Source organism: Leguminivora glycinivorella, chromosome 8, assembly GCF_023078275.1.
Source record: "Leguminivora glycinivorella isolate SPB_JAAS2020 chromosome 8, LegGlyc_1.1, whole genome shotgun sequence".
Taxonomy (NCBI): Eukaryota; Metazoa; Arthropoda; class Insecta; order Lepidoptera; family Tortricidae; genus Leguminivora; species Leguminivora glycinivorella.
The window spans coordinates 2,678,361-2,703,438 of NC_062978.1; the positions used below are offsets into that span (position 1 = coordinate 2,678,361).

General features: G+C 40.3%; 3 protein-coding genes across 3 annotated transcripts in view; 1 reads left to right on the forward strand and 2 right to left on the reverse strand.

The window, feature by feature from the left end:
• Positions 1-416: 416 nt before the first annotated feature.
• Positions 417-2,978, reverse strand: LOC125228772 (protein lin-9 homolog). The gene is made up of 2 exons (XM_048133447.1): positions 2,895-2,978; positions 417-2,545 (listed from the first exon to the last, which is right to left on the reverse strand). Exons 1-2 carry the CDS (start codon positions 2,911-2,913, stop codon positions 852-854), a joined length of 1,713 nt encoding a protein of 570 aa, XP_047989404.1. The 5' UTR covers positions 2,914-2,978; the 3' UTR covers positions 417-851.
• Positions 2,979-3,690: 712 nt separating this feature from the next.
• On the forward strand, positions 3,691-6,814 carry LOC125229034. Its single transcript, XM_048133799.1, has 3 exons — positions 3,691-3,885; positions 4,649-4,825; positions 5,816-6,814. Exons 1-3 carry the CDS (start codon positions 3,822-3,824, stop codon positions 6,013-6,015), a joined length of 441 nt encoding a protein of 146 aa, XP_047989756.1. The 5' UTR covers positions 3,691-3,821; the 3' UTR covers positions 6,016-6,814.
• The window catches only part of LOC125228652, a 56,838-nt gene continuing 38,085 nt past the window's right edge, over positions 6,326-25,078 (reverse strand). Inside the window, exons 2-6 of the mRNA XM_048133308.1 lie at positions 15,837-16,014; positions 14,338-14,475; positions 14,006-14,021; positions 13,578-13,708; positions 6,326-8,120 (exon numbers count right to left, since the gene is read on the reverse strand). Coding sequence (XP_047989265.1) covers positions 7,915-8,120; positions 13,578-13,708; positions 14,006-14,021; positions 14,338-14,475; positions 15,837-16,014 — 669 coding nt within the window. The 3' untranslated portion in view covers positions 6,326-7,914. The remainder of the gene's footprint in view (positions 8,121-13,577; positions 13,709-14,005; positions 14,022-14,337; positions 14,476-15,836; positions 16,015-25,078) is intronic.

The window sequence follows — 25,078 nt, forward strand, 5'->3', positions numbered from 1 at the left end:
TCCAAAAGGAGCTTTTTCTTCCCTGTTGGGAGCAATGTGCCAATTTTTTCAATCAAACTAGTGACACTTTTCTAGGACACAACTTTGCATGTACCTAGTTTATTGTATTTAAATATTTTATAATAAAAATAATTGTCATAGGTGATGTGCAACTATTAGCATTAGTACCTAGTTTATTGTATTTAAATATTTTATAATAAAAATAATTGTCATAGGTGATGTGCAAAGCATATATAGTAGCAACATTAGTTACGTTACCGCTTCAAACCCACACTACGCTCAGGATTCCATTATAGTCCTTTATTTCTGCCTCACCATGAAATGCAATTTTGCTGCCTTGTAACATGATCTGCTATTCATACCAATAATAAGACTTACAACATTACAAATTGAATAGAAATAAAAGTATAATGAAATGTTGTCAATTATTTTATTATTATTCTATATACATTTTCTTTTATAAGAAATTTATAGCACATAAGCATACAGAGATAAGACAAATCAAGGTGTAAATAATTATACACAACACATTGTAATAGCTATGATACAAGTAGATTAAAAGAAATCACAAACTAGTGTATTATTGATTGACACTGTAACTGAAAACTTGCAGCCATATCAGCAATGATCAACATTGTCATACAATATATGAATTAATTTCATATGAGCTAATCTTATTCAATAAAATATACAATTTAGCACTAGTAGCTTAGCTTTCTAGACAATAGCTGAAGATTTTTTTTAAAAAGTAAGCAATATTGAAATATTTTATTTCAGGTCTCAATTACTGTTTTTACCTAAATATTAGATATTGCTGATAACTTCAAGTAGTTTAAAATGGTGGAACTTAATTACCCAATAACATAACTGTTGGATGTCATTTGCCCTAATCCCATCTGAATCCGTTGCATGTGGATTTCTACATTATTTTGGAATTGCCTTTGATGTTGTGGCTCCAGTTTCATTTTTATCTGGTCCATGGTTCCTTGTAGCACACACAATTCATAGGCATTTTGGTCTGAATCAGATAAGCTTTTGACTTGCAGCATTAAAGCTGTAAGGTCTGTTACAAGGTCAATCAATGTGGCATCCTTTACTGATCCATTATGGTTTTTCTCTACTAATAACGCAGCCTCTTCTCTACATTTCTCCCGCAAATGTGAGGGTGCCAACATAGCAGCTAGGCTCGGCCCCGGGGCAATCTGGTGGCAGTATGTTTGCACCTCATTAATATACTCTTGCAAATCCATATTCATTCTCTCCAAGTCAATAACTACTGCAGCATATTTTCTTTCAAAATCTTCAGGCATTTTTTGCCCAAATGATTTCCTCTTTTCTGCTTCACAGTTATATTCCTTGAGTCTGTTTATTTTTACCTTTTTGGCCTGCAAAACTTTTGTCAATTTGACAATTAGTTCCAGGAGTTGGAATGGGTAGGTCCCTATACTGTCCAACTGTTTTGTTATATCTGAGCATCCAATCATAGGATCTCCTTGTGTGTTGTTATTTTGCACTGAAGGATTGTACAAATTGATTATTTCTTGCATGACATATCTTGGTCTAAATTTCTGTGTTATGCTCGACAGACATATTGTGTCAGGTGGCTCATTGGACAACACTTCATAATCAGGAACAGAATGAGTTCCCAGCTTTGGCCTTTCAAAGGTTATTCTGTATGTGTTGTTAGAGGTGTCAACGGCATCTATGCATCCTGTAAACAATCCATCTTGAGGTTTCCGCAGCCGTGCTGTTACTTTAGTTCCCACCACTAATTGCATAGGAATCTCATTAGGCAAATCTTTGATACATATATCAGCAGTTTTTCTCTGTTGAATATATCTTATTAATTTCCTCTTCCTTTCCAATTCCTTACGTTCTTCAGCGAAAAATGCCTGGGAACATCTGCGAGGTTTGCCCATCATTCGTCTGATTTTAGCCCACTGAACCTGAGTGAGCTTATGATTGGCCAACTGGGGAAATGATTCTTTGAGACAGATCATGAAATCATTTTCACCGTCAAACAAAGCCTTGTCAATGTTGCTGTAAAAGTATTCAAAGCATACCCACTTGTGGGCTTTAGGGAGTTTGAGAAGGTTCCTCAACCTCATGCCAATCCGTTGTCCTGATTTGCGATCAGGTGACTGACTGTTCACACTCTCCATTTTGTCTTCATACTTGTCATGATTTCTTTGCACTTTTGAAGGTGATTTCTGCTTTTTAGCACTTGGTTGCCTGTTAGGTGTTTTAGACAATATCTTTGGAATTCGCTTTGGTGACTGCCTGGGAGGAGAGGTATTCACAAAATCGTCAACAAAGATAAATCTATTTTTCTTTCTGATTCGCGCAGGCATTCCTCTTGCATTGAGTTTTTGCACTGGTTCGCTGGGTGCTGGTTTTGGCGGTAACTTTGTTCCCACTCTGTGAAGGCCGAGTGCTGCAGGCCCAAACGCTGGCGGCGCGTCGTCGTCCTCCGGCGCGTCCAAATCCATCGGCTCATCCTTGACTTTGACTTGCGACCTCGACAGATTATTAGCATCCTGCGATCCTAAATCAAACCAACACAACAAATTAGTAAAACGATAACGACACTTTGTAAGTAGCTGCCGCAAAGCTACGGTTTTGACGTAATTTTGCTCGCGAGGCAAGTGTCTGAAGTAATTTCCGTCATATAATTCCAAATTTCAACAATTAAAAATTGACAATTCGCCAACAAAATTTGAATTTTTTCAAATTTTGAACAGCTTAGGACGCAGTATTCGAAAATATAAGACACAGCCACAAAGACATCGTTAGTGCGGTATCCTACGAGAGTGAACGAATATTGTATTATTTGTGATATACATTAGGCATTCAAATAGAAAGGTAAAATCAGTAAAAATACAAATAAAACTTACTTTCTGATTTATCCGCCATATTGATATAAAGTAATTTTGATTTGAAGATGAATGAAAGCGCCAAGTGTTGATTATGGTATCACTGTTTGAGGTTGACACATTTTGAACGTGTTTTATGTTTTACTTAAAATATTATTATTTTATAAAAAGTAAAGTATTACTATGATAAAACAGGTAAACTGTTTTTGCAGCGAGAACTTTATAAAGTTGTCCAAAAAATATTACAATTCTAAATTTTCTGCAATGCAATGTGTTACTTTTTGTAATTAATCAGCGGTGTACCAACCAAACCAAAAAAAACAAATATCGACAGTGGGGCCAATATGCCAATTTGTAAATGCTAGCGTCCACCAGGCTTGCCGAATCGAATCTCAATAATTTACTTACCATGAAACTTCGTCTATTGGCGACGCATTGACTCGAAAGCACCGTTCATAGTTAATGTATAGAAAGCAATTTTTTACGATTCAACTTGGAGAGCCTAGTGGGCGCCAGCCTTAAAGCCTGGTCTCATTAATTCTCATTCTGCATTTCTTATGAAAATGTGTCCATTAGCTACGCGCTGCTGCGTCGATGCCGCTCCACGTCAGGCTTTAGGTGGACTTTCCTATGAACGGTGAATTCGATTCGACGCGGCATTGTCTCATATAGTAAATGCAGGATGCGAATTGAGATTCGGCTCGGTGAGCCTAGTAAACCAGTCATTAACGACGGTGGTCTTTACCAACCGCGAAATGCGCATCATTTATTTTATCTGTGGTGCTACTTCTACATGTCAACATGACATGACATGTCATGTCAAAGTTTTCGTCGTACACTGTGTTCAACTTGTGCAAGTCAAGTAAAAAAGTTTTGAACTAATTTACTGATTTAAAGTTAATGATTTTAATTTTTATTTGGTTATAGAAAGTTGTGTAAACCAAGAAAATGAAATACAGACCATTTTTATTTTGTTTCTTAATATGCCTAACGTTACTTAAGGAAGTTAAAAGTAAGTGTTCTTGTCATTGTGTCTAGGATGTGTTTTCAAGGCAAAGTGAGAGTGGAGGTTTTACTTGCGTCCAAGTTGGATTTAGCAATAGCTCAATAGAGCGAGTATTGCATTATTAGCAGTCTAATTATTTGACTAAGTAGGTATGAAACTGTTTTAAATAGTGAGTTAGACAGTAACATTCTTTTAAAAACCGGATTTTTTAATTACACTAACGTTTTAATTCTCAATTATAGTGAAACCTCATCATTTAGTAAACTATGTAGCAGTTAATTTATTGTTGTATTTTTTACAAAAATAATTAGAAGTATTTTATTATATTATTACCTATATTATATTATTCGATACACTAGCAGCTGATAGCTGATACGTGTATATCAATGCACTTGTTTTTCTATAGTTACTGTTTATATTTTAGTTTTAAATGTTTATCAAGTCTTATTTTGAAACCATTCACTGAAAGAGCACTTATCACTGTTTCTGGTAGTTTATTCCACTCATGTACAACATGGATTGATAGGAAGTGCTTCTTAGGATTGCTTGTACTGGGAACGTGAGTAATTTGGCTTACTATTTTACAAAGGGGCTGAATAGGTTGAATATTAAACAGTTTAATATTCATGGAATGTCTAATAATTACCTACATATGCGAAGGGAGGCCTTTCCCCAGCAGTGGGACTCTACTCATAAAAATAAAAAAAAGATATGTTACTTATTAAATTATAAAACCAGTTATTACATTTCCAAAACATGTTTATTTCAGGTCTACATAAAAGATGTGTGAAATGTCGGTCAAGAGGAGAGTTGGGCAGTTGCGGAGACCCGGTGGTAGTGAACGCAACGGACCCATACTCGCAGCTCGGCATACACGTGGTGGCCTGTCCCTCAGGCTGGTGCGGGAAAATGATTGAAGGGAACGAAGGAGCTTTCCGGGCGGATGGTAGGTATCATAATTTAAATGTTATTTCTGGAAGGAGCAGAGGATGAAATAGTAGTTTTGGTAACTATTTACACCCTGTTCCTTATTTTGGTTGTTATGAAAACAAAATCATGACCACTTACTTAGTTATACACTATGTTTTTTTTTCCATTAAACTCGACACCCAGTTAGGTTCATTATGAGGAACCAACCTGTAAATTGCTTTTCGTTAAATAAAAAAAAAAAAATTTTTCCTTTCGAAATATAATAAATGAATTAATTAGTGTGAGAGGACCTTATAATCTTAACATTAAAGTCAGTATCAAATGTTAAAACACATAACAGAAGGAAGTGGTAAGAGATGCCATACACTTTTTCAGTAACAAAATTTATTTTTTTAATAATTTGGTAAGAGTTGGATGATAGTTTCTTATAGAAACTAATTGTATTATACCTGAAGAACCTTCCCTTAAAGTTAACGGAATTCAATAAAAACATGGTGTATAGAGTGAAAAAAACTGCAATTTTTGCCAGCTTACAGTCTGTTATAGACTTAAAAGCCATTGATGATGATGATGATAACCAATTATGCATTTGTTGTCTTTTGTTTTCTTTTACCCATAGCATAGGCATCTTGACGACCGGTCTGGCTCAATCGGTAGTGACCTTGCCTGCTAAGCCGCAGTTCTAGGTTCGAACATGCGCGGATCCAGGGGGGGGTCATAGGGGTCATGACCCCCCCCTGGAGCCTAAGTTGGCCATACAAATAGACCACGTGACCCCCCTGGGGCCCTGGGCCTTTACCACGCTGGATCCGCGCTTGGGTTCGAATCCCAGTAAGTGCATTTTAATTGTATGATGAGCACATATTCTATGTTTATAAGTATGTATATCGTGGCTAAGCAGCCATAGTACAAGCTGTGCTTCGTTTGGGGCTAAGTTGATCTGTGTAAGGTGTCCCCAATATTTATTTATTTATATTTATCTGTTCTAATCTCATTCTGTTTGTAGATTACGGATCAGCGACAGAGCGGATGTGCCTGCAGCGACCTCCAAGCGACTACGAAGAACGCTGCGCGTACACCTTGTGGAACTACAAGAAGGTCTACATGTGCTTCTGTAATGGAGACCTGTGTAACTCCGGGTTTAGTATAACTGTATCCTATTATAGCATTATTGTAGCTGTTTTAGTGTCTGTACTGAATATGTAACTAAATTTATATAGATCTGTCCAATAGCATGTTACATCTTGTACAACTACAAGGTCTATATGTGCTGCTGTAATGGAGTCCTGTGTAACTCCGGGTTTAGTATAACTGTATCCTATTGTAGCATTATTGTAGCTGTTTTAGTGTTTGTACTGAATATGTAGCTAATACAGATCTGTCCAATAGCATGTTGCATCTTGTACAACAAGGTCTACATGTGCTTCTGTAATGGAGACCTGTGTAACTCTGGGTTTAGAATACCTAACCGTATCCTATTGGTAATGTTGGTATTTAATATGTAGTGAAATTGTCATTTTTATACTTCACATTTTTAAGCTGTTTATTGTATTATATTACCATATAAATCCGTCCTATGATATAACGTTGTAATTAGTTGTGATATTTACTATGAAGTACATAAATGTGGAGTTTTTTATAATTGTAAGAACTTAGTAAAATAAATACTTTTGCATAGATCTTCTTAACAAGTTAAGAGTTAGTTAAGTTTGACCGGCATCGTGGTCAATTTTAAATATACCTTATGAAAAAGATTGTTAAATTAAGCCGAAAATATATACTCATTTTTGATAAAAGTATTTAAAAAACTAAATATGTAAGTATAAAATATGAAAATACTTGTATCCTTGGCCTTACAATACTGGTAAAACATTGGCAGCCAATACTTACGAAACGGAAAGGACTGATCAAATAATAAACATTATTTTTGTTATATTTTACTGTACTATACAAACTTTATAAATATTTTTACACTTTTTTACAAATATATTGTTTTTCTGTAAAATAAAAGTTTTTGTTTTCCGTTAAATTAGACACGTCTTTAGGTTCATTATCAGTTATCATTCTGAATATCACGTTTAATTAAATTCGCAAAAAAAATTTTCATCGTTTTCATACATAGGTACCTAATAAATGAATTTATTAGTGTGAGAGACCCTTAAGAATTATATTCAAGTTAGTGTCAGGTGATTGACGGCACATGTCAAAACAAATAACATTAGGAATTGGTAAATTGCTGTCACACACGTGTTCAGTAATTATCTAAAAAATTTTAATAACTTGAAAACCGTTAAGGTTAAGACGCTTGTTTCTTAGAGAAATTAATAGTATTTGATCTATAGAACCTTCCCTTAAAGTTAACGGAATTCAATAAAAACAGGGTGTATATCTGTGGCCCATTTCACAAAACTGAAAGTTACAAGTTAATACAAGCGGAAGTCTCTTTTCAACTTGTCATACTATACAGTGACTTCCGCATGTAACTTGTAACTTTCAGCTTTGAGAAATGGGCCACTGATGGTCACCGTACTGTAACTTGTATGGGAACTGGACGGCGATATTGCATTTGGGATGCAGTTTGTCTGTACCCCCCTTATGACACTGCTTTTCATTATAATGACTGAGTATAGTGAGTATTTTAACACTTTACATATTACATAGCTAGCTATTGGTACAGTCGACTACAAAGATATGTATACACTTTTTCACCTTATTACAATGCAATAAGGTGAAAAAATGGATACATGTCTTTGTAGTCGACTGTACAGTAGTATAGTACCGTACCGGTAAAGTCAATATCAAAATATATGAAACTGCGTCCATTGGCGGCGCGTCGAATCGAATTCACCGTTCATAGTAAAGCTAGGAACACATTACGCGGACGTCCGCCGTCGTGCGACCGCGGACGCGGATCTAGACAATAAATATGCATTTGGTGAGCCGAAGCCACGTCCCGAAGACCGTGCACACTGATCGGTCGCGGTCGCGGGTCGCGGTCGTGCGACCGCGGACGTCGGCGTAGTATGTTCCTAGCTTTAATGTATGGAAGACTCGATTCGACGCGGCTCGATTCGACGTAAGTGGACGCCAGCCTTTTCGTTCGCTCTAAGGTCGGTTGAACGGCCACGTATGCCGTATGCTGCCGAGACGGTGTGGCTTCAAGTCATTCTGCGCTCGAAGCTCCTGGTTGGCTAGTAGTGACGTCACATGAGGTATGTCATGGAAGTAGTAAACGCCGTGTGACCGCGCGCGCGCCACTGCCGCTATCGCTTCTGAACCTTTTAGAAGGTATGGGTCCTCGACTTCTGGTTCTGTAATTTGAATTTAGGTTAGTTAAGGCACTCGTAACACCAAATGCGAGTAAGCGATGAGCTATCGGCTATAGAAACAAACAAAAGATAGTCGCTCCCGTGGAACTCAATAAAAAAATCGACCAAAAGCTTGTCGGGCCACGCTCAGTGTAGGGTTCCGTAGTTTTCCGTATTTTTCTCAAAAACTACTGAACCTATCAAGTTCAAAATAATTTTCCTAGAAAGTCTTTATAAAGTTCTACTTTTGTGATTTTTTTTCATATTTTTTAAACATATGGTTCAAAAGTTAGAGGGGGGGGACGCACTTTTTTTTCCTTTAGGAGCGATTATTTCCGAAAATATTAATATTATCAAAAACCGATCTTAGTAAACCCTTATTCATTTTTTAATACCTATCCAACAATATATAACACGTTGGGGTTGGAATGAAAAAAAATATCAGCCCCCACTTTACATGTAGGGGGGGTACCCTAATAATACATTTTTTCCATTTTTAGGGTTCCGTACCAAAAAGGTACAACAGGAACCCTTATGGTGCGACTCTGTCCGTCTGTCTGTCCGTCTGTCACATTCCTAAATATCTCGAGAACTACTAATGCTATCAAATTGAAATTTGAAAACTTGGAAAAAAATTTGGAAACCTCTACAAATAGAAAGTATAATTTTTTTAAATATATTAATTTTAATTGTAGAAAATGGCCAAAATGAAAGGGGGGCAAACTGTAAATTTCAAGTTACTAGGTCAAGTGGGGTATCGTTGGAAAGAGCTCAAATTGAACGTAAATAAGCTATTTTTAACCGACTTCAAAAAAGGAGGAGGTTCTCAATTCGACTGAATGTTTTTTTTTTTATTTTTTTATTTTTTTGTATGTATGTTCCTCGATATCTCCGAGAATTGTGGACCGATTTTCAAAATTTTTTTTTTGATCGAATGGGTATAACCCCGAGATGGTCCCATTGGTACCAAGTCAGGGTCTGATGATAGGATCCTGGAGAAATCGAGGGAACTCTTCAAATGTTATAGGCACATGTAATGTTTTTAGTGTATTTTTCAAAGGTAAACCAGTATTTACGCCTGATGGTAATAATTTTATGTGGCTGAGCTGATGATGGAAGGTCAACTCCTCAATGGTTAGGAGTTAAAGGATAATTCTTTCACTAGTGTACATGTATTCGGACTGATACATATAATCTCAATAGGAACCACTAAAAATCAACAAATAAATAAACTTTTTTAACAAAAAATAAAACCGCCTTCAAAAATAAGCGCGTTACAAAACACGGAGAAACTAAAAAGCAAAAAATAATAAACCTTTGAATTCAGATTTCTTATCGTATTGCAATAATCTAAACATCCAAATTATAAACAAATCAATTATTTTTGGAGTCGGTGCCAGCCTGCGTATGGTTGGGTGGGGCAAACAGGCAATAGCAAGGTTATTTTTTTATATTTTTTTTGTTGTGGAAAAAAAAAGAATTTTGAAGGAAAATGTAAAAAAAAATACCGTTCCCCCCCCTTATCTCCGAAGTTTACCAACGAAAAATTATGAAAATTTTAGCAAACATTGGTTTTATGCTATATATTACAGGAAAAATATACCTAATCGTGTTTGTATTTTGAATACTTTTTTTTTAATTCACAAAAAACTTTTAAGATTTTTACTTTCAATTTACCCACCCTTGCGGATGTAGATCTACTTCAAATTAATACGAGATGTTACGTAAACCATCTTCTGTCCAATAAAGTAAAAACTGTTTAAATCGGTTAACATTATAAAGAATTATCCCTAAAAAACCAGGTCGCGCAAATTAGTTAGCAAATTGACCGGGAGATGGCGCTATACACTATAATACTCATTAGTGCCTATAAATATGAAAATATGAGATTATTTTTACTAGGTATTTTGAAAGAAAGTTTGTACGGAACCCTCGGTGGGCGAGTCCGACTCGCACTTGGCCTTTTATGACGTCACAAATGCACTTCGCCGCATATTCCGAAAATTCGAAATTTCAACTGTCGCTTGCGCATAAACCGAATGTTGCCTAGTCATGATATAAGCTCAAAGATGTAGTGTTTTTCTTCCACTTTCATGAACATATAGCCTTTTTTATTTTTGCACTTTGTTGGCGTGATTGATATACATATTGTTACCAAATTTCAGCTTTCTAGTGCTAACGGTTACTGAGATTATCCGCGGACGGACGGACGGACGGACGGACAGACGGACGGACAGACAGACATGGCGAAACTATTAAGGGTTCCTAGTTGACTACGGAACCCTAAAAAAAGAGAGCGAGCGAGTTATAGTTCATCTTCATCGGTCAGCGACGAACTATACCTTGCTCGCGCTATAATAAATAACGTCTCTTTTATTGGTTATTCAATACTTATGCTATGAAACTTCCAACTAAGCTAGGACTCTGAACGGCTCAACAATCGCGGGATTGACGTTGTATAATTATGAGTATTAGCTACCTATCTCTTTCCCCTTGTAGATAGTCTGATAGTATCTAGGTAGTCTAGGTACTAAGACTAAGTACCTAGATAGCGATAGTTAATAGATGTATTTTGGTACATCCAGCCTCATGCAGTAAAAACTTGGCTGTGATAGATAGACGGACTGCCATGACGAAACTATGGCTTCCGTCATCGCCATTTTAAGCTACCTACTGAAAAACGCCCAGCCCTAAAAATCGGGCAATTTTCAAAAATATAGGCGCGAAACTATAGAATCTCTCACAAAATATTTTTAATATAATATACTTCAATATACTCTGGCACACCCAATTGTCATTTTTGAAGTAGCGCGAAATTCATATATTTTGTGAGAAAAACGCCCAGCCCTAAAAGTCGGGCAATTTTCAAAAATATAGGCGCGAAACTATAGAATCTCTCACAAAATATTTTTAATATAATATAGGGTAGACCGGGGACAACTGAAACAATTTATACTTAATCGCTTGTAGCATTTTAATTTGAATAGTTAGGAAGATAAGAAAGTTATTTTTAAGAAGGAAATTTATTTGGCTTTTAAACAAAATTAGTTTTAAAGGTATGTTGCCCATGGTTATCTTGTATTATGAAATTAAAGAGGAAGCGGGAGAGTGGTTCAATTGACCCCATATGGTTGTCAATTGAAACACTATGCGAGGTCATTTGAAACACCGCTTATAAATTTGGGAAAAATAAAGAAATGTTTTTATTCATATCTTTATTAATGACTGCCGTGTTACACAGACAGACCACCAAAGGATCACTTTTGTAGAAGACACTATACAATAAATATCAGCGCCTGAAGATTCTTTCAATATCTTGACATAAGAAACGTATGTAAAAAAATAAATACTTGACTTTTAATCTTCTTTGTTTCGGTAACTTCTTACATATAAATTTAACATTTTGGTGATTATGAAACAGTATGATATAATTCTATGGAATAGTCATAAAAAAATATTAATGTGTTTCATACAAAAGTCGGTGTTTCAATTATAACCTTGTTTCAATCATAACCAGTCCGTAGAACAACGGTGTGCAGTGTATGTAGACATTTTTGAAGATCTGTTGGTCACATTCTTCTGTTTTCAGGCCAGAGTTAAACGTAGATATTGCTACTTTCATTCGTGGAATTTGCACGCTGTTATACTTACAAAAAACAGAACCCGATTGCATTGATAGTTGGTTACTTGTGGGGACGATTAAAACACAGGGACATTTGAAACGTTTCAATCGTCCACAAGGACGTTGTTTCTATTGTCACCACAACACATGTTTGATTTCAAAGTCAATTATTTACCAATTAATGACACTCCATCACTGTTTCATGGCACTTAAAATATTATAGAATCCACACTCATATCACTTAGCGAATTAAAATTTTCATACTACACGGGTACACAAAATTAGACAAAAATATACGAAAGCACCAATAGTTACTTTTTTGGTCGAAAATTTTCATCGGCTCCCTGTCACTGCCACGTCACTCGCGTGCCCGATCGTTATTGGTTCAAACATGCAAAATGGTCGACCTCGTATCGTGAGTATTGCGTATTCCACGTAGGTATTGTAGTTTTCGAGAAATTTGACTTGTTTCAACCGTAACGTGTTTCTATTGTCCCCGGTCTACCCTACTTCAATATTACCCGCCTTTACATGTCGAGAGCGCGACGCATACCTACACTAACTCGCTACTACTCTTCGCTACTTTTGAGAAAGATCCTCGAAAATGGATCGAAACATGTCGAACGCTAGATCGACTTAACACGTGGGTAACCCGCTTAAAATATTTTTAAATATGTTTGAGTCTCACGGGAATTTTATAGTTAAAATTATATTATATTACTTAAGTGGTCTAATTTAAAGCTGTCAGTGCAATAAAAATGCGGAAATAATTGGCGTAGTGTCGCAGTCTGTTTCGCTAGCAAATAGAACAACGGTGACGATTCAAGTAGCACACGATTTGTCTTCACGAAAAGTCGTGATGGAAAATTAAACGGGTTATAAGCAGATCAGTACCTAAGTAAATAGTTTCAATTTTCAAATGATCACTAGAGGGTTTCAGTGACCACTGATAATTGCTACGTAACAATGTCAGCCGAACAGGGTACCTAATACCACACTAATACTCGTAATAGCAAGCGCGGATCCAGCTTCGTAGTGGGGGGGGTCACGTGGTAAAGGCCCAGGCCCCAGAGGGGGTCACGTGGTCTATTTGAATGACCAACCTAGGCTCCATGACCCCCTAATAAGGCTCCTTGGATCCGCGCATGCGTAATAGGTTATCGTAGCTCTTCCTATCGCTTTTCTGTTAGTGGTACGACAGAGTCAGATTGCGTTTCGATCGCCATCGCTTCAACGATTGTCACTTCGGCCAACTTCAAGAAACTTGAAGAAGCTAACGCCCATCGGCGGAAAGTCGCTAGTCTGTCGGTGTTTTACAGGTTGCACTTCGGGGAGTGTGCTCAAGAGCTACACGAGCTTATTCCACCGTCCCCATTCTACCATCGGACTCTTAAACGCACGGCCGGTCTCCATCCTTACTTGGTGGATATTCCACGAATCCGCACGAAGCGCTTTGCTTCTTCTTTTCTTATGTGCACTGCCAAGGAGTGGAATTCCTTGCCGGCGGCTATATTTCCGAGCTCATATAACCCGGCAACCTTCAAATCAAGAGTGAACAGGCATCTTCTGGGCGAGCTCACTCCATCGTAGGCCACGTCTTTGCCTTTGGCTAGTCTGTGGTCAAGAGTAAGCTCATTTATAATAAAATAAAATAATAAAAAAACTTCGGTTAAGCCGGAATCGCCCGATAGGGACAATGTTGGTCGAATAGCAGATCGCGACCAGATCAAATTTGTGACACCTTATAAACGCGTCGGCCGGATCGGAACAGATGGGACGCCTTAGCAACGTGTCGGACATATCAGGATCACTAACCAAGTGGTACCTTAACTCCTTACCAGGGTCAGTCCTGCGGCCGAGGCCGAAGCGGGTGGTGACCGGCGGAAGGAACAGACCCTCGGGCCAGAGCGACTCCGGGTCAGGCGAGTCCACCTTGTAGGGCGATGGCGGGAGCACGGGATCGACGTTTCTGTCAAACAAAACAAGCACATGTCAGTACAAAGGACTGTGAATTCTGTGATATCACTGATTGATTACCTATATACTTAGTGGTCCAATTAGATATCAGTGAGTCATCACTTCGGATATCACAATCATCATCATCCTCCTTGCGTTATCCCGGCATTTGCCATCGGATATCACAATAAATGTAAGTATTACAATTTTGATATCTACCTTCGGGGACTTCAGATCCTCAGTCTTTCTCTAGTTATCAAAAAAAATACGAATAATTTTCATTTTCTGCAAATAAAATATTTATATTTACTTCAACCCGTTAATTGCTAAAAATGACACTGAAATATGAGCAGTTTCTTGTACTCTGCCTACCCCCTTTGGGAATAAAACCACAACATTGATTTCGGTGGGGTAACATTTTTACGTGAATCACGTCACGTGTACCAGCCCCTCTAGCACAACTTGCTTTGTCGCGCGCGAGTCCATACTTGAAGTCGCGCTTGATTTATGGACTCGCGCGCGACAAGGCAAATTGTGCTAAATTAAGAAAACTCATCAGCTAACTCACACGGGATTCGGTTAATTAATGTTGCTGCCACCTTTGAAACTCGAAGAAATGGCCAAAAACGTATCGAACCGTACCTTGTTGGGTATCATAAGGCCAAAGCAGACTGTTGAACCCGTCGCCACGTATCTCCTCACTGTCGAAGGGCACCAGCGGCTTCACGCGCGGGTAGCCGCGTTTCTGCGTTGGACGCTGAGCTGGCCGCATTGGGGGTCCTGGAAAAATACCACAAAAATACGAGTTTACCAATACCTACGAGGTGCGGTCCAAATGTCTCCGGCCCGACAAATATGGCGGAAGAGTTCTACGGTATTCTAGGGTTGTCACGAAATTCTAACGATTTACATAAAAGAAGGGTAGACTACGGTAAATAGCAGATGCTACGCAATATTTTTTGTCCAATTACGATAGCAGATTATGCAGAATAGTCTTTAAAAACTTAGCAGAGGCACAAGGGCATCTCCGCGACAATTTCCCCGTTCACGCTGCTTCATTTTACAAGGTTGCTATAACGAAATGTGTCTTCAAAAATATTCGGCACCTACCTTATATTCGAGACGTGACCCCAAGTGATTATTATTTGTTCTAAAAACTTAAGGTAGACTGAAGTAGAAAAAAAAAATCTTCGTTTGACGAAGTGACCCGTGCGGTTTAGGGCGATTTTAAGGACAAAAATCTTTATTATTTTTATTAGGTGATGGAGAAGCTTATAAAGAGATTTGAAAAGTGCGTTGTGACAGAGGAAGACTATATTAAAAAATAAAAATAAAATTGTAAAGATATGTAAGCCCTTTCTTTGTTAGGCCGGAAACTTTTGGACCGCACCTCGTATATTGCCGGGAACGCGCTCGCCTTCATGTGTCGTTTAAAAAAAAATACCACTTTTGATTTTATTTCATGCTAAAGTCACAATTTGGTATACTTGCAAAACTTCATAGGCGTCAGGCGCAGGCGAGCTGTTCGTTAGTTTACTACTTAAGGTACACTTCAGACCCTCTAGCATAACTTGCCTTGTCGCGCGCGAGTCCATACTTGAAGTCGCGCTATATGCATGGAATCGCGCGCGACAAGGCAAGTTGTGCTAAAGGGTCTTGTACTTTAAGTAGTAAACTAACGAACAGCTCGCCTGCGCCTGACGCCTATGAAGTGAACTAGTGGACTATCGTTTCGAGCTCATAGGATCTCACAGGGGGTATGACGTCACACCCCCACACTTCCCCGACATCGTGTGTGAAGCTATGATGGGCATGCTTATTTATGCTTACGTGCGACCGTGCGAGAGAACTACGCGGTATATGTACATATGTGACACGCCTCGAACTCCTATATATCCCTGGTACCCGCGCCCTGGCAGCGGATCTCCAACGCGATGTGTAATTTGTGTAAAGCTGTGAACAGGCGTGTTCACGTTCAGCTCACTTGCGTCTCAAACTGTCAGAGCTTTGTGACTCCTATATCCCTGGTACCCTCACCCCGGCAGCGGGTCTCCAACCCCATGTCGTAAAGCTGTGAACAGGCGTGTTCAGCTCACTTGCGTCTCAAACTTTCAGAACTATGGTGGAACTGTGTGACTCACGTCTCGAACTCCTATGTCCCTGGTACCCGCGCCCCGGCAACGGGTCTCCAACACCATGTGTAAAGCTGTGAACAGGCGTGTTCACGCTGACATGTGATGCGAACTGTGTACCGCACACATGCGCGGCCAGGTGAAGCAAGAAAAGAAGACTGGCTGTGTGGAACGGACGTCTGGATTTCTGAAAAAAGGATGACAATATTTTACACTTTGAGTCTACGAAGGCACATCTCGGATACTGGCGGTGGCGATCAAATAAATGAAAGATGCGCGTTCCTAGCACACACTCTAAGCTCGTGTAGGTGAACGCGTACCATGCATGTACCTATGAGTGAGATATGACAGGTCGACTGCTGGCGTTTTTGAGAGGCGATAACTGTGAGGTGTGTGAGATAACCAAGAAGGGGTGGGCGGCACTTTCAGCGGGGGTGGGAGTGGCCATACTGTACGATAGTAGGTACTCTTTGTTATACTGTGACGAAGGTATGGATGGGCTCTCGGCATTCTTACGGGACAAGCACTTAACTAGGCTGTGCCAACTGCCAAGGCAAAGCCATATGTGAGAGCGAGAAAAATATATACCTTTCTCGATCTCACTTATTATGACATGACCTTGGCGCAGCCCACAGGGTGAAACAAAAAGGACCAGCTATACTTTGCATTAGAATGTGCTGGATTTGACCCGCGGGTCGGGGTTTATGACCTCTACCTTTGATAATAGCTGTGACACCTAATTAATGAATAAGTTAGCCTACGCTTCAAGCGATTAAGTTTAGTCACTTAATGCTACAATTGCTACAAAAGCTTAGGTACGCTAATGATACCGAGTTCAATATGGAGCAATGTCGACACTTAAGTCTAGGACTTTAGACTGTCTAGACAAATAACGAGTGGCAATTCGTTCAATGCTATTCGTACAATGTCTAGCAGTTTGCCGAATAAAGAACAAACGACTTCAACGCGCCTCCAGAAGCATCTCTTTTAGGTATTAAAAATGTTGTTTTCTTTGGAAATGCCAAATAGGTAACTAAATAGTTCGATTATCATTTTATTCATGTACCTACCAAAAATAGCAGTTATAAACAGGTCATAAACTAAGACACAAACAAAATAGACTGCAACATTAACATCAACCGCGCTTTATTTGGCGCTTAGTCGCGACTTGCACAATAAAAAAAAACTCGACAAGCATGATATGCGATCTTTAATCCGTACCTACATTGATATCGTTGGTCCAACATAGCCCTTGCATATCCTAATATCCATGAGCGGCGGCACTTTCGTTTCGTCAGCCGTCCCCCTTGCATTGTGTCGCAAGCCGCCGTGAGACCGTTGCATCCACGGACATATAATCTAGAACCCGGGTATTTAGTTAATTGTCACAGCGGCGGTACTTAAGGCCTAGCATGTTCGTCTTCGTGTTCTGTCCCTGAGAATGTCTTAATGTGATCGAAACCAGAGTGCCAGTTCGTTAGTACCAGTAGTTTTGGTAGTACCATAAATTAGACTCACTAGACTGTAAGTTCGGCAGAGCGTTTTCACAATCCGATAACGGACATAGGAAGGATGTAAAATGAAAACGGTGGGTCATGGCGGTTGGGGCGCAACAAAGTTGTCATTGCATATTGTCACCTTGTATAATTAGACTTATATTGACCGGGATATAGACCGTGATTACCTTTTTGATTTTTGTCGAGCCCCCGATAATTCGACGCAGTTGCATGCATCATGATCACGGAAAACCGACAAAAATCAAAAAGGTAATCACGGTCTATATCCCGGTCAATAAGTCTAATGAAAATAACCGTGAATCATTCAAAACCTTGTATAATGTAAGATATCGGTCCTACATCCGACATCGGATCTGATATAATAAGTATGTGGAAACGTTCTTACTATTATTGCCTGTGCCTTAACGTACTTAGGCCCCGCTATTCGGGCCAAGTTAGCCACGTTTTGTATCGGTAGCGTTTGATAGATAAATGGAGCGTTGTCAGGCGAGAACTCACGATTTTCGGTAGGTACAGTCAGCTGCAGAGAAAAGTAGACCCCCTTGCATACAAATTTTTATGGCAGGGGTAGGGTTGCAAATAGAAAAAAAAACCAAATGTTTTTTTTTTTTCAGAATTATAAAGAAAAAATGAAAAAAAAACCGAGCCCCATTGTTTTTAACACGCTTTTATTAGGTCGTCGTGTATGTAACTATGTATGTAATGGAATCTAAGGAAGCTAATTTAACCATCTTCCAGGAGTCGTAGCGTAATGAAAATTGGCAGCTATATGTAGTTCCGATGACAATACAATAATATGGTACTGTTGAGCTGATCTGATGATGGAGTCGGAAGATATGAACTGGAACTACATGATGGAACATCGTATCATAGCCGTTTTTGGGTTTCTTAGAAAAGTCTTGTAATGAACTTTGACTACAATTAGGTTTCAAGGTCTGATGATGAAGCCGAAAGATATGAACTGGAACTACATGATGGAACATCGTATCATAGCTGTTTTTGGGTTTCTTAGAAAAGTCTTGTAATGAACTTTGACTACGATTAGGTTTCAAAGGTCTGATGATGGAGCCGGAAGATATGAACTGGAACTACATGATGGAACATCGTATCATAGCTGTTTTTGGGCTTCTTAGGAAAGTCTTGTAATGAACTTTGACTACAATTAGGTTTCAAGGTCTGATGATGGAGCCGGAAGATATGAGCTGGAACTACATGATGGAACATCGTATCAAAGCTATTTTTGGGCTTCTTAGAAAAGTCTTGTAATGAACTTTGACTACGATTAGGTTTCAAGGTCTGATGATGGAGCCGGAAGATATGAACTGGAACTACATGATGGAACATTGTATCATAGCTGTTTTTGGGCTTCTTAGAAAAGTCTTGTAATGAACTTTGACTACGATTAGGTTTCAAGGTCTGATGATGGAGCCGGAAGATATGAACTGGAACTACATGATGGAACATCGTATCATAGCTGTTTTTGGGCTTCTTAGAAAAGTCTTGTAATGAACTATGACTACGATTAGGTTTCAAGGCCTGATGATGGTGCCGGAAGATAAGAACAGAAAAAGGGGGGGAGGGGGGGCTCGAGGGGGGAAGCATGAAAGAAAGATCAACGTAGTATTTCAAATAAGTTGGGTTAGCGTTTTCTTGTGACCTTTCAGAGCAAACAAAGGGGGGCTCGGGGGACGAAGCTCCCCGCATAAAAGAAAGATTAACGTAGTATTTAAAATAAGTTGGGTTAGCGTTTTCTTGTGACCTTTCAGAGCAAACAAAGGGGGGCTCGGGGGGCGAAGCCCCCGCATAAAAGAAAGATCAACGTTATATTTAAAATAAGTTGGGTTAAGGTTTTCTTGTGATCCTAAAGTGTAAACAAAAGGGGGGCTCGGGGGGCGAAGCCCCCCGCATGAAAGAAAGATCAACGTAGTATTTAGAATAAGTTGGGCTAGCGTTTTCTTGTGACCTTTAAGAGCAAATAAAGGGGGGCTCGGGGGGCGAAGCCCCCCGCATGAAAGAAAGACCAACGTAGTATTTAAGGTAAGTTGGGTTAGCGTTTTCTTGTGACCTTTAAGAGCAAACAAAGGGGGGCTCGGGGGGCGAAGCCCCCCGCATAAAAGAAAGGTAAACGTTGTATTTAAAATAAGTTGGGTTAAGGTTTTCTTGTGATCCTTAAGAGTAAAGAAAAGGGGGGCTCGGGGGGCGAAGCCCCCGCATAAAAGAAAGATCAACGTAGTATTTAGAATAAGTTGGGTTAGCGTTTTCTTGTGACCTTTAAGAGCAAACAAAGGGGGGCTCGGGGGGCGAAGCCCCCGCATAAAAGAAAGATCAACGTAGTATTTAAGATAAGTTGGGATAGCGTTTTCTTGTGACCTTTAAGAGCAAACAAAGGGCGGCTCGGGGGGCGAAGCCCCCGCATAAAAGAAAGATTAACGTAGTATTTAAAATAAGTTGGGTTAGCGTTTTCTTGTGACCTTTCAGAGCAAACAAAGGGGGCTCGGGGGGCCAAGCCCCCCGCATAAAAGAAAGATCAACGTTGTATTTGAAATAATTAGGGTTAAGGTTTTCTTGTGATCCTTAAGAGTAAAGAAAAGGGGGGCACGGGGGCGAAGCCCCCAGCATGAAAGAAAGATCAACGTAGTATTTAGAATAAGTTGGGTTAGCGTTTTCTTGTGACCTTTAAGAGCAAACAAGGGGGGGCTCGGGGGGCGAAGCCCCCCGCATGAAAGAAAGATCAACGTAGTATTTAAGATAAGTTGGGTTAGCGTATTCTTGTGACCTTTAAGAGCAAACAAAGGGGGGCTCGGGGGGCGAAACCCCCCGCATAAAAGAAAGATCAACGTTGTATTTAAAATAAGTTGGGTTAGCGTTTTTTGTGACCTTTAAAAGCACACAAAGGGGGCTCGGGGGCGAAGCCCCCGCATGAAAGAAAGATCAACGTTGTATTTAAAATAAGTTGGTTTAGGGTTTTCTTGTGACCCTTAAGAGTAAGGAAAAGGGGGGCTCGGGGGGCGAAGCCCCCCCGCATGAAAGAAAGATCAACGTAGTATTTAGATAAGTTGGGTTAGCGTTTTCTTGTGACCTTTAAGAGCAAACAAGGGGGGGCTCGGGGGGCGAAGCCCCCCGCATGAAAGAAAGATCAACGTAGTATTTAGAGTAAGTTGGGTCAGCGTTTTCTTGTGACCTTTAAGAGCAAACAAAGGGGGGGCTCGGGGGGCGAAGCCCCCGCATGAAAGAATGATCAACGTAGTATTTAAGATAAGTTGGGTTAGCGTTTTCTTGTGACCTTTAAGAGCAAACAAGGGGGGGCTCGGGGGGCGAAGCCCCCCGCATGAAAGAAAGATCAACGTAGTATTTAGAGTAAGTTGGGTCAGCGTTTTCTTGTGACCTTTAAGAGCAAACAAAGGGGGGCTCGGGGGGCGAAGCCCCCGCATGAAAGAAAGATCAACGTTGTATTTAAAATAAGTTGGGTTAAGGTTTTCTTGTGATCCTTAAGACTAAAGAAAAGGGGGGCTCGGGGGGCGAAGCCCCCGCATGAAAGAAAGATCAATGTAGTATGTAGAATAAGTTGGATCAGCGTTTTCTTGTGACCTTTAAGATTTAAGAGCAAACAAAGGGGGGCTCGGGGGGCGAAGCCCCCCGCATGAAATAAAGATCAACGTTGTATTTAAAATAAGTTGGGTTAAGGTTTTCTTGTGATCCTTAAGACTAAAGAAAAGGGGGGCTCGGGGGGCGAAGCCCCCCGCATGAAAGAAAGATCAACGTTGTATTTAAAATAAGTTGGGTTAGCGTTTTCTTGTGACCTTTAAGAGCAAACAAAGGGGGGCTCGGGGGGCGAAGCCCCCGCATGAAATAAAGATCAACGTTGTATTTAAAATAAGTTGGGTTAAGGTTTTCTTGTGACCTTTCAGAGCAAACAAAGGGGAGCTCGGGGGGCGAAGCCCCCCGCATAAAAGAAAGATAAACGTTGTATTTAAAATAAGTTGGGTTAGGGTTTTCTTGTTACCCTTAAGAGTAACGAAAAGGGGGGCTCGGGGGGAGAAGCCCCCTGCATAAAAGAAAGATTAACGTAGTATTTAGATAAGTTGGGTTAGCGTTTTCTTGTGACCTTTAAGAGCAAACAAAGGGGGCTCGGGGGCGAAGCCCCCTCATAAAAGAAAGATAAACGTTGTATTTAAAATAAGTTGGGTTAGGGTTTTCTTGTTACCCTTAAGAGTAACGAAAAGGGGGCTCGGGGGCGAAGCCCCCGCATAAAAGAAAGATCAACGTTGTATTTAAAATAAGTTGGGTTAGCGTTTTTTTGTGACCTTTAAAAGCAAACAAAGGGGGGCTCGGGGGGCGAAGCCCCCCGCATGAAAGAAAGATCAACGTTGTATTTAAAATAAGTTGGTTTAGGGTTTTCTTGTGACCCTTAAGAGTAACGAAAAGGGGGGCTCGGGGGGCGAAGCCCCCCGCATGAAAGAAAGTTCAACGTAGTATTTAGAATAAGTTGGGTTAGCGTTTTCTTGTGACCTTTAAGAGCAAACAAAGGGGGGCTCGGGGGGCGAAGCCCCCCGCATAAAAGAAAGATAAACGTTGTATTTAAAATAAGTTGGGTTAGGGTTTTCTTGTTACCCTTAAGAGTAACGAAAAGATGAAAGAAAGAACAACGTTGTATTTAAAATAAGTTGGGTTAAGGTTTTCTTGTGATCCTGAAGAGTACAGAAAAGGGGGGCTCGGGGGGCGAAGCCCCCCGCATGAAAGAAAGATCAACGTAGTATTTAGAATAAGTTGGGTCAGCGTTTTCTTGTGACCTTTAAGAGCAAACAAAGGGGGGCTCGGGGGGCGAAGCCCCCCGCATGAAAGAAAGATCAACGTTGTATTTAAAATAAGTTGGGTTAAGGTTTTCTTGTGATCCTTAAGACTAAAGAAAAGGGGGCTCGGGGGGCGAAGCCCCCGCATGAAAGAAAGATCAACGTAGTATTTAGAATAATTTGGGTCAGCGTTTTCTTGTAACCTTTAAGAGCAAACAAAGGGGGGCTCGGAGGGCGAAGCCCCCCGCATGAAAGAAAGATCAACGTTGTATTTAAAATAAGTTGGGTTAAGGTTTTCTTGTGATCCTTAAGACTAAAGAAAAGGGGGCTCGGGGGCGAAGCCCCCGCATGAAAGAAAGATCAACGTTGTATTTAAAATAAGTTGGGTTAAGGTTTTCTTGTGATCCTTAAGACTAAAGAAAAGGGGGGCTCGGGGGGCGAAGCCCCCGCACGAAAGAAAGATCAACGTAGTATTTAGAATAAGTTGGGTTAGCGTTTTCTTGTGACCTTTAAGATTTAAGAGCAAACAAAGGGGGCTCGGGGGGAGTAGCCCCCTGCATAAAATAAAGATCAACGTTGTATTTAAAATAAGTTGGTTTAGGGTTTTCTTGTGACCCTTAAGAGTAACGAAAAGGGGGGCTCGGGGGGCGAAGCCCCCCGCATGAAAGAAAGTTCAACGTAGTCTTTAGAATAAGTTGGGTTAGCGTTTTCTTGTGACCTTTAAGAGCAAACAAAGGGGGCTCGGGGGCGAAGCCCCCGCATGAAAGAAAGATCAACGTTGTATTTAAAATAAGTTGGGTTAAGGTTTTTTTGTGATCCTTAAGACTAAAGAAAAGGGGGCTCGGGGGCGAAGCCCCCGCATGAAAGAAAGATCAACGTTGTATTTAAAATAAGTTGGGTTAAGGTTTTCTTGTGATCCTTAAGACTAAAGAAAAGGGGGCTCGGGGGCGAAGCCCCCCGCACGAAAGAAAGATCAACGTAGTATTTAGAATAAGTTGGGTTAGCGTTTTCTTGTGACCTTTAAGATTTAAGAGCAAACAAAGGGGGGCTCGGGGGGAGAAGCCCCCTGCATAAAAGAAAGATCAACGTTGTATTTGAAATAAGTTGGTTTAGGGTTTTCTTGTGACCCTTAAGAGTAACGAAAAGGGGGGCTCGGGGGGCGAAGCCCCCCGCATGAAAGAAAGTTCAACGTAGTATTTAGAATAAGTTGGGTTAGCGTTTTCTTGTGACCTTTAAGAGCAAACAAAGGGGGCTCGGGGGCGAAGCCCCCGCATAAAAGAAAGATAAACGTTGTATTTAAAATAAGTTGGGTTAGGGTTTTCTTGTTACCCTTAAGAGTAACGAAAAGATGAAAGAAAGAACAACGTTGTATTTAAAATAAGTTGGGTTAAGGTTTTCTTGTGATCCTGAAGAGTACAGAAAAGGGGGCTCGGGGGCGAAGCCCCCGCATGAAAGAAAGATCAACGTAGTATTTAGAATAAGTTGGGTCAGCGTTTTCTTGTGACCTTTAAGAGCAAACAAAGGGGGGGCTCGGGGGCGAAGCCCCCGCATGAAAGAAAGATCAACGTTGTATTTAAAATAAGTTGTGTTAAGGTTTTCTTGTGATCCTTAAGACTAAAGAAAAGGGGGCTCGGGGGCGAAGCCCCCGCATGAAAGAAAGATCAACGTAGTATTTAGAATAATTTGGGTCAGCGTTTTCTTGTAACCTTTAAGAGCAAACAAAGGGGGCTCGGGGGCGAAGCCCCCTCATGAAAGAAAGATCAACGTTGTATTTAAAATAAGTTGGGTTAAGGTTTTCTTGTGATCCTTAAGACTAAAGAAAAGGGGGGCTCGGGGGGCGAAGCCCCCCGCATGAAAGAAAGATCAACGTTGTATTTAAAATAAGTTGGGTTAAGGTTTTCTTGTGATCCTTAAGACTAAAGAAAAGGGGGGCTCGGGGGCGAAGCCCCCCGCACGAAAGAAAGATCAACGTAGTATTTAGAATAAGTTGGGTTAGCGTTTTCTTGTGACCTTTAAGATTTAAGAGCAAACAAAGGGGGGCTCGGGGGGAGAAGCCCCCTGCATAAAAGAAAGATCAACGTTGTATTTAAAATAAGTTGGTTTAGGGTTTTCTTGTGACCCTTAAGAGTAACGAAAAGGGGGGCTCGGGGGGCGAAGCCCCCGCATGAAAGAAAGTTCAACGTAGTATTTAGAATAAGTTGGGTTAGCGTTTTCTTGTGACCTTTAAGAGCAAACAAAGGGGGGCTCGGGGGGCGAAGCCCCCGCATAAAAGAAAGATAAACGTTGTATTTAAAATAAGTTGGGTTAGGGTTTTCTTGTTACCCTTAAGAGTAACGAAAAGATGAAAGAAAGAACAACGTTGTATTTAAAATAAGTTGGGTTAAGGTTTTCTTGTGATCCTGAAGAGTACAGAAAAGGGGGGCTCGGGGGGCGAAGCCCCCCGCATGAAAGAAAGATCAACGTAGTATTTAGAATAAGTTGGGTCAGCGTTTTCTTGTGACCTTTAAGAGCAAACAAAGGGGGCTCGGGGGCGAAGCCCCCGCATGAAAGAAAGATCAACGTTGTATTTAAAATAAGTTGGGTTAAGGTTTTCTTGTGATCCTTAAGACTAAAGAAAAGGGGGGCTCGGGGGGCGAAGCCCCCCGCATGAAAGAAAGATCAACGTAGTATTTAGAATAATTTGGGTCAGCGTTTTCTTGTAACCTTTAAGAGCAAACAAAGGGGGCTCGGGGGCGAAGCCCCCGCATGAAAAAGAAAGATCAACGTTGTATTTAAAATAAGTTGGGTTAAGGTTTTCTTGTGATCCTTAAGACTAAAGAAAAGGGGGCTCGGGGGCGAAGCCCCCGCATGAAAGAAAGATCAACGTTGTATTTAAAATAAGTTGGGTTAAGGTTTTCTTGTGATCCTTAAGACTAAAGAAAAGGGGGGCTCGGTGGGCGAAGCC

Bases quoted from the DNA above. Each gene is read 5' to 3' on its own strand.
- LOC125229034 (XM_048133799.1), top strand. From the start codon at position 3,822: ATGAAATACAGACCATTTTTATTTTGTTTCTTAATATGCCTAACGTTA. The intron at 3,886-4,648 runs GTAAGTGTTCTT...TGTTTATTTCAG, and splicing joins GTTACTTAAGGAAGTTAAAA to GTCTACATAAAAGATGTGTG. The intron at 4,826-5,815 runs GTAGGTATCATA...TTCTGTTTGTAG, and splicing joins AGGAGCTTTCCGGGCGGATG to ATTACGGATCAGCGACAGAG.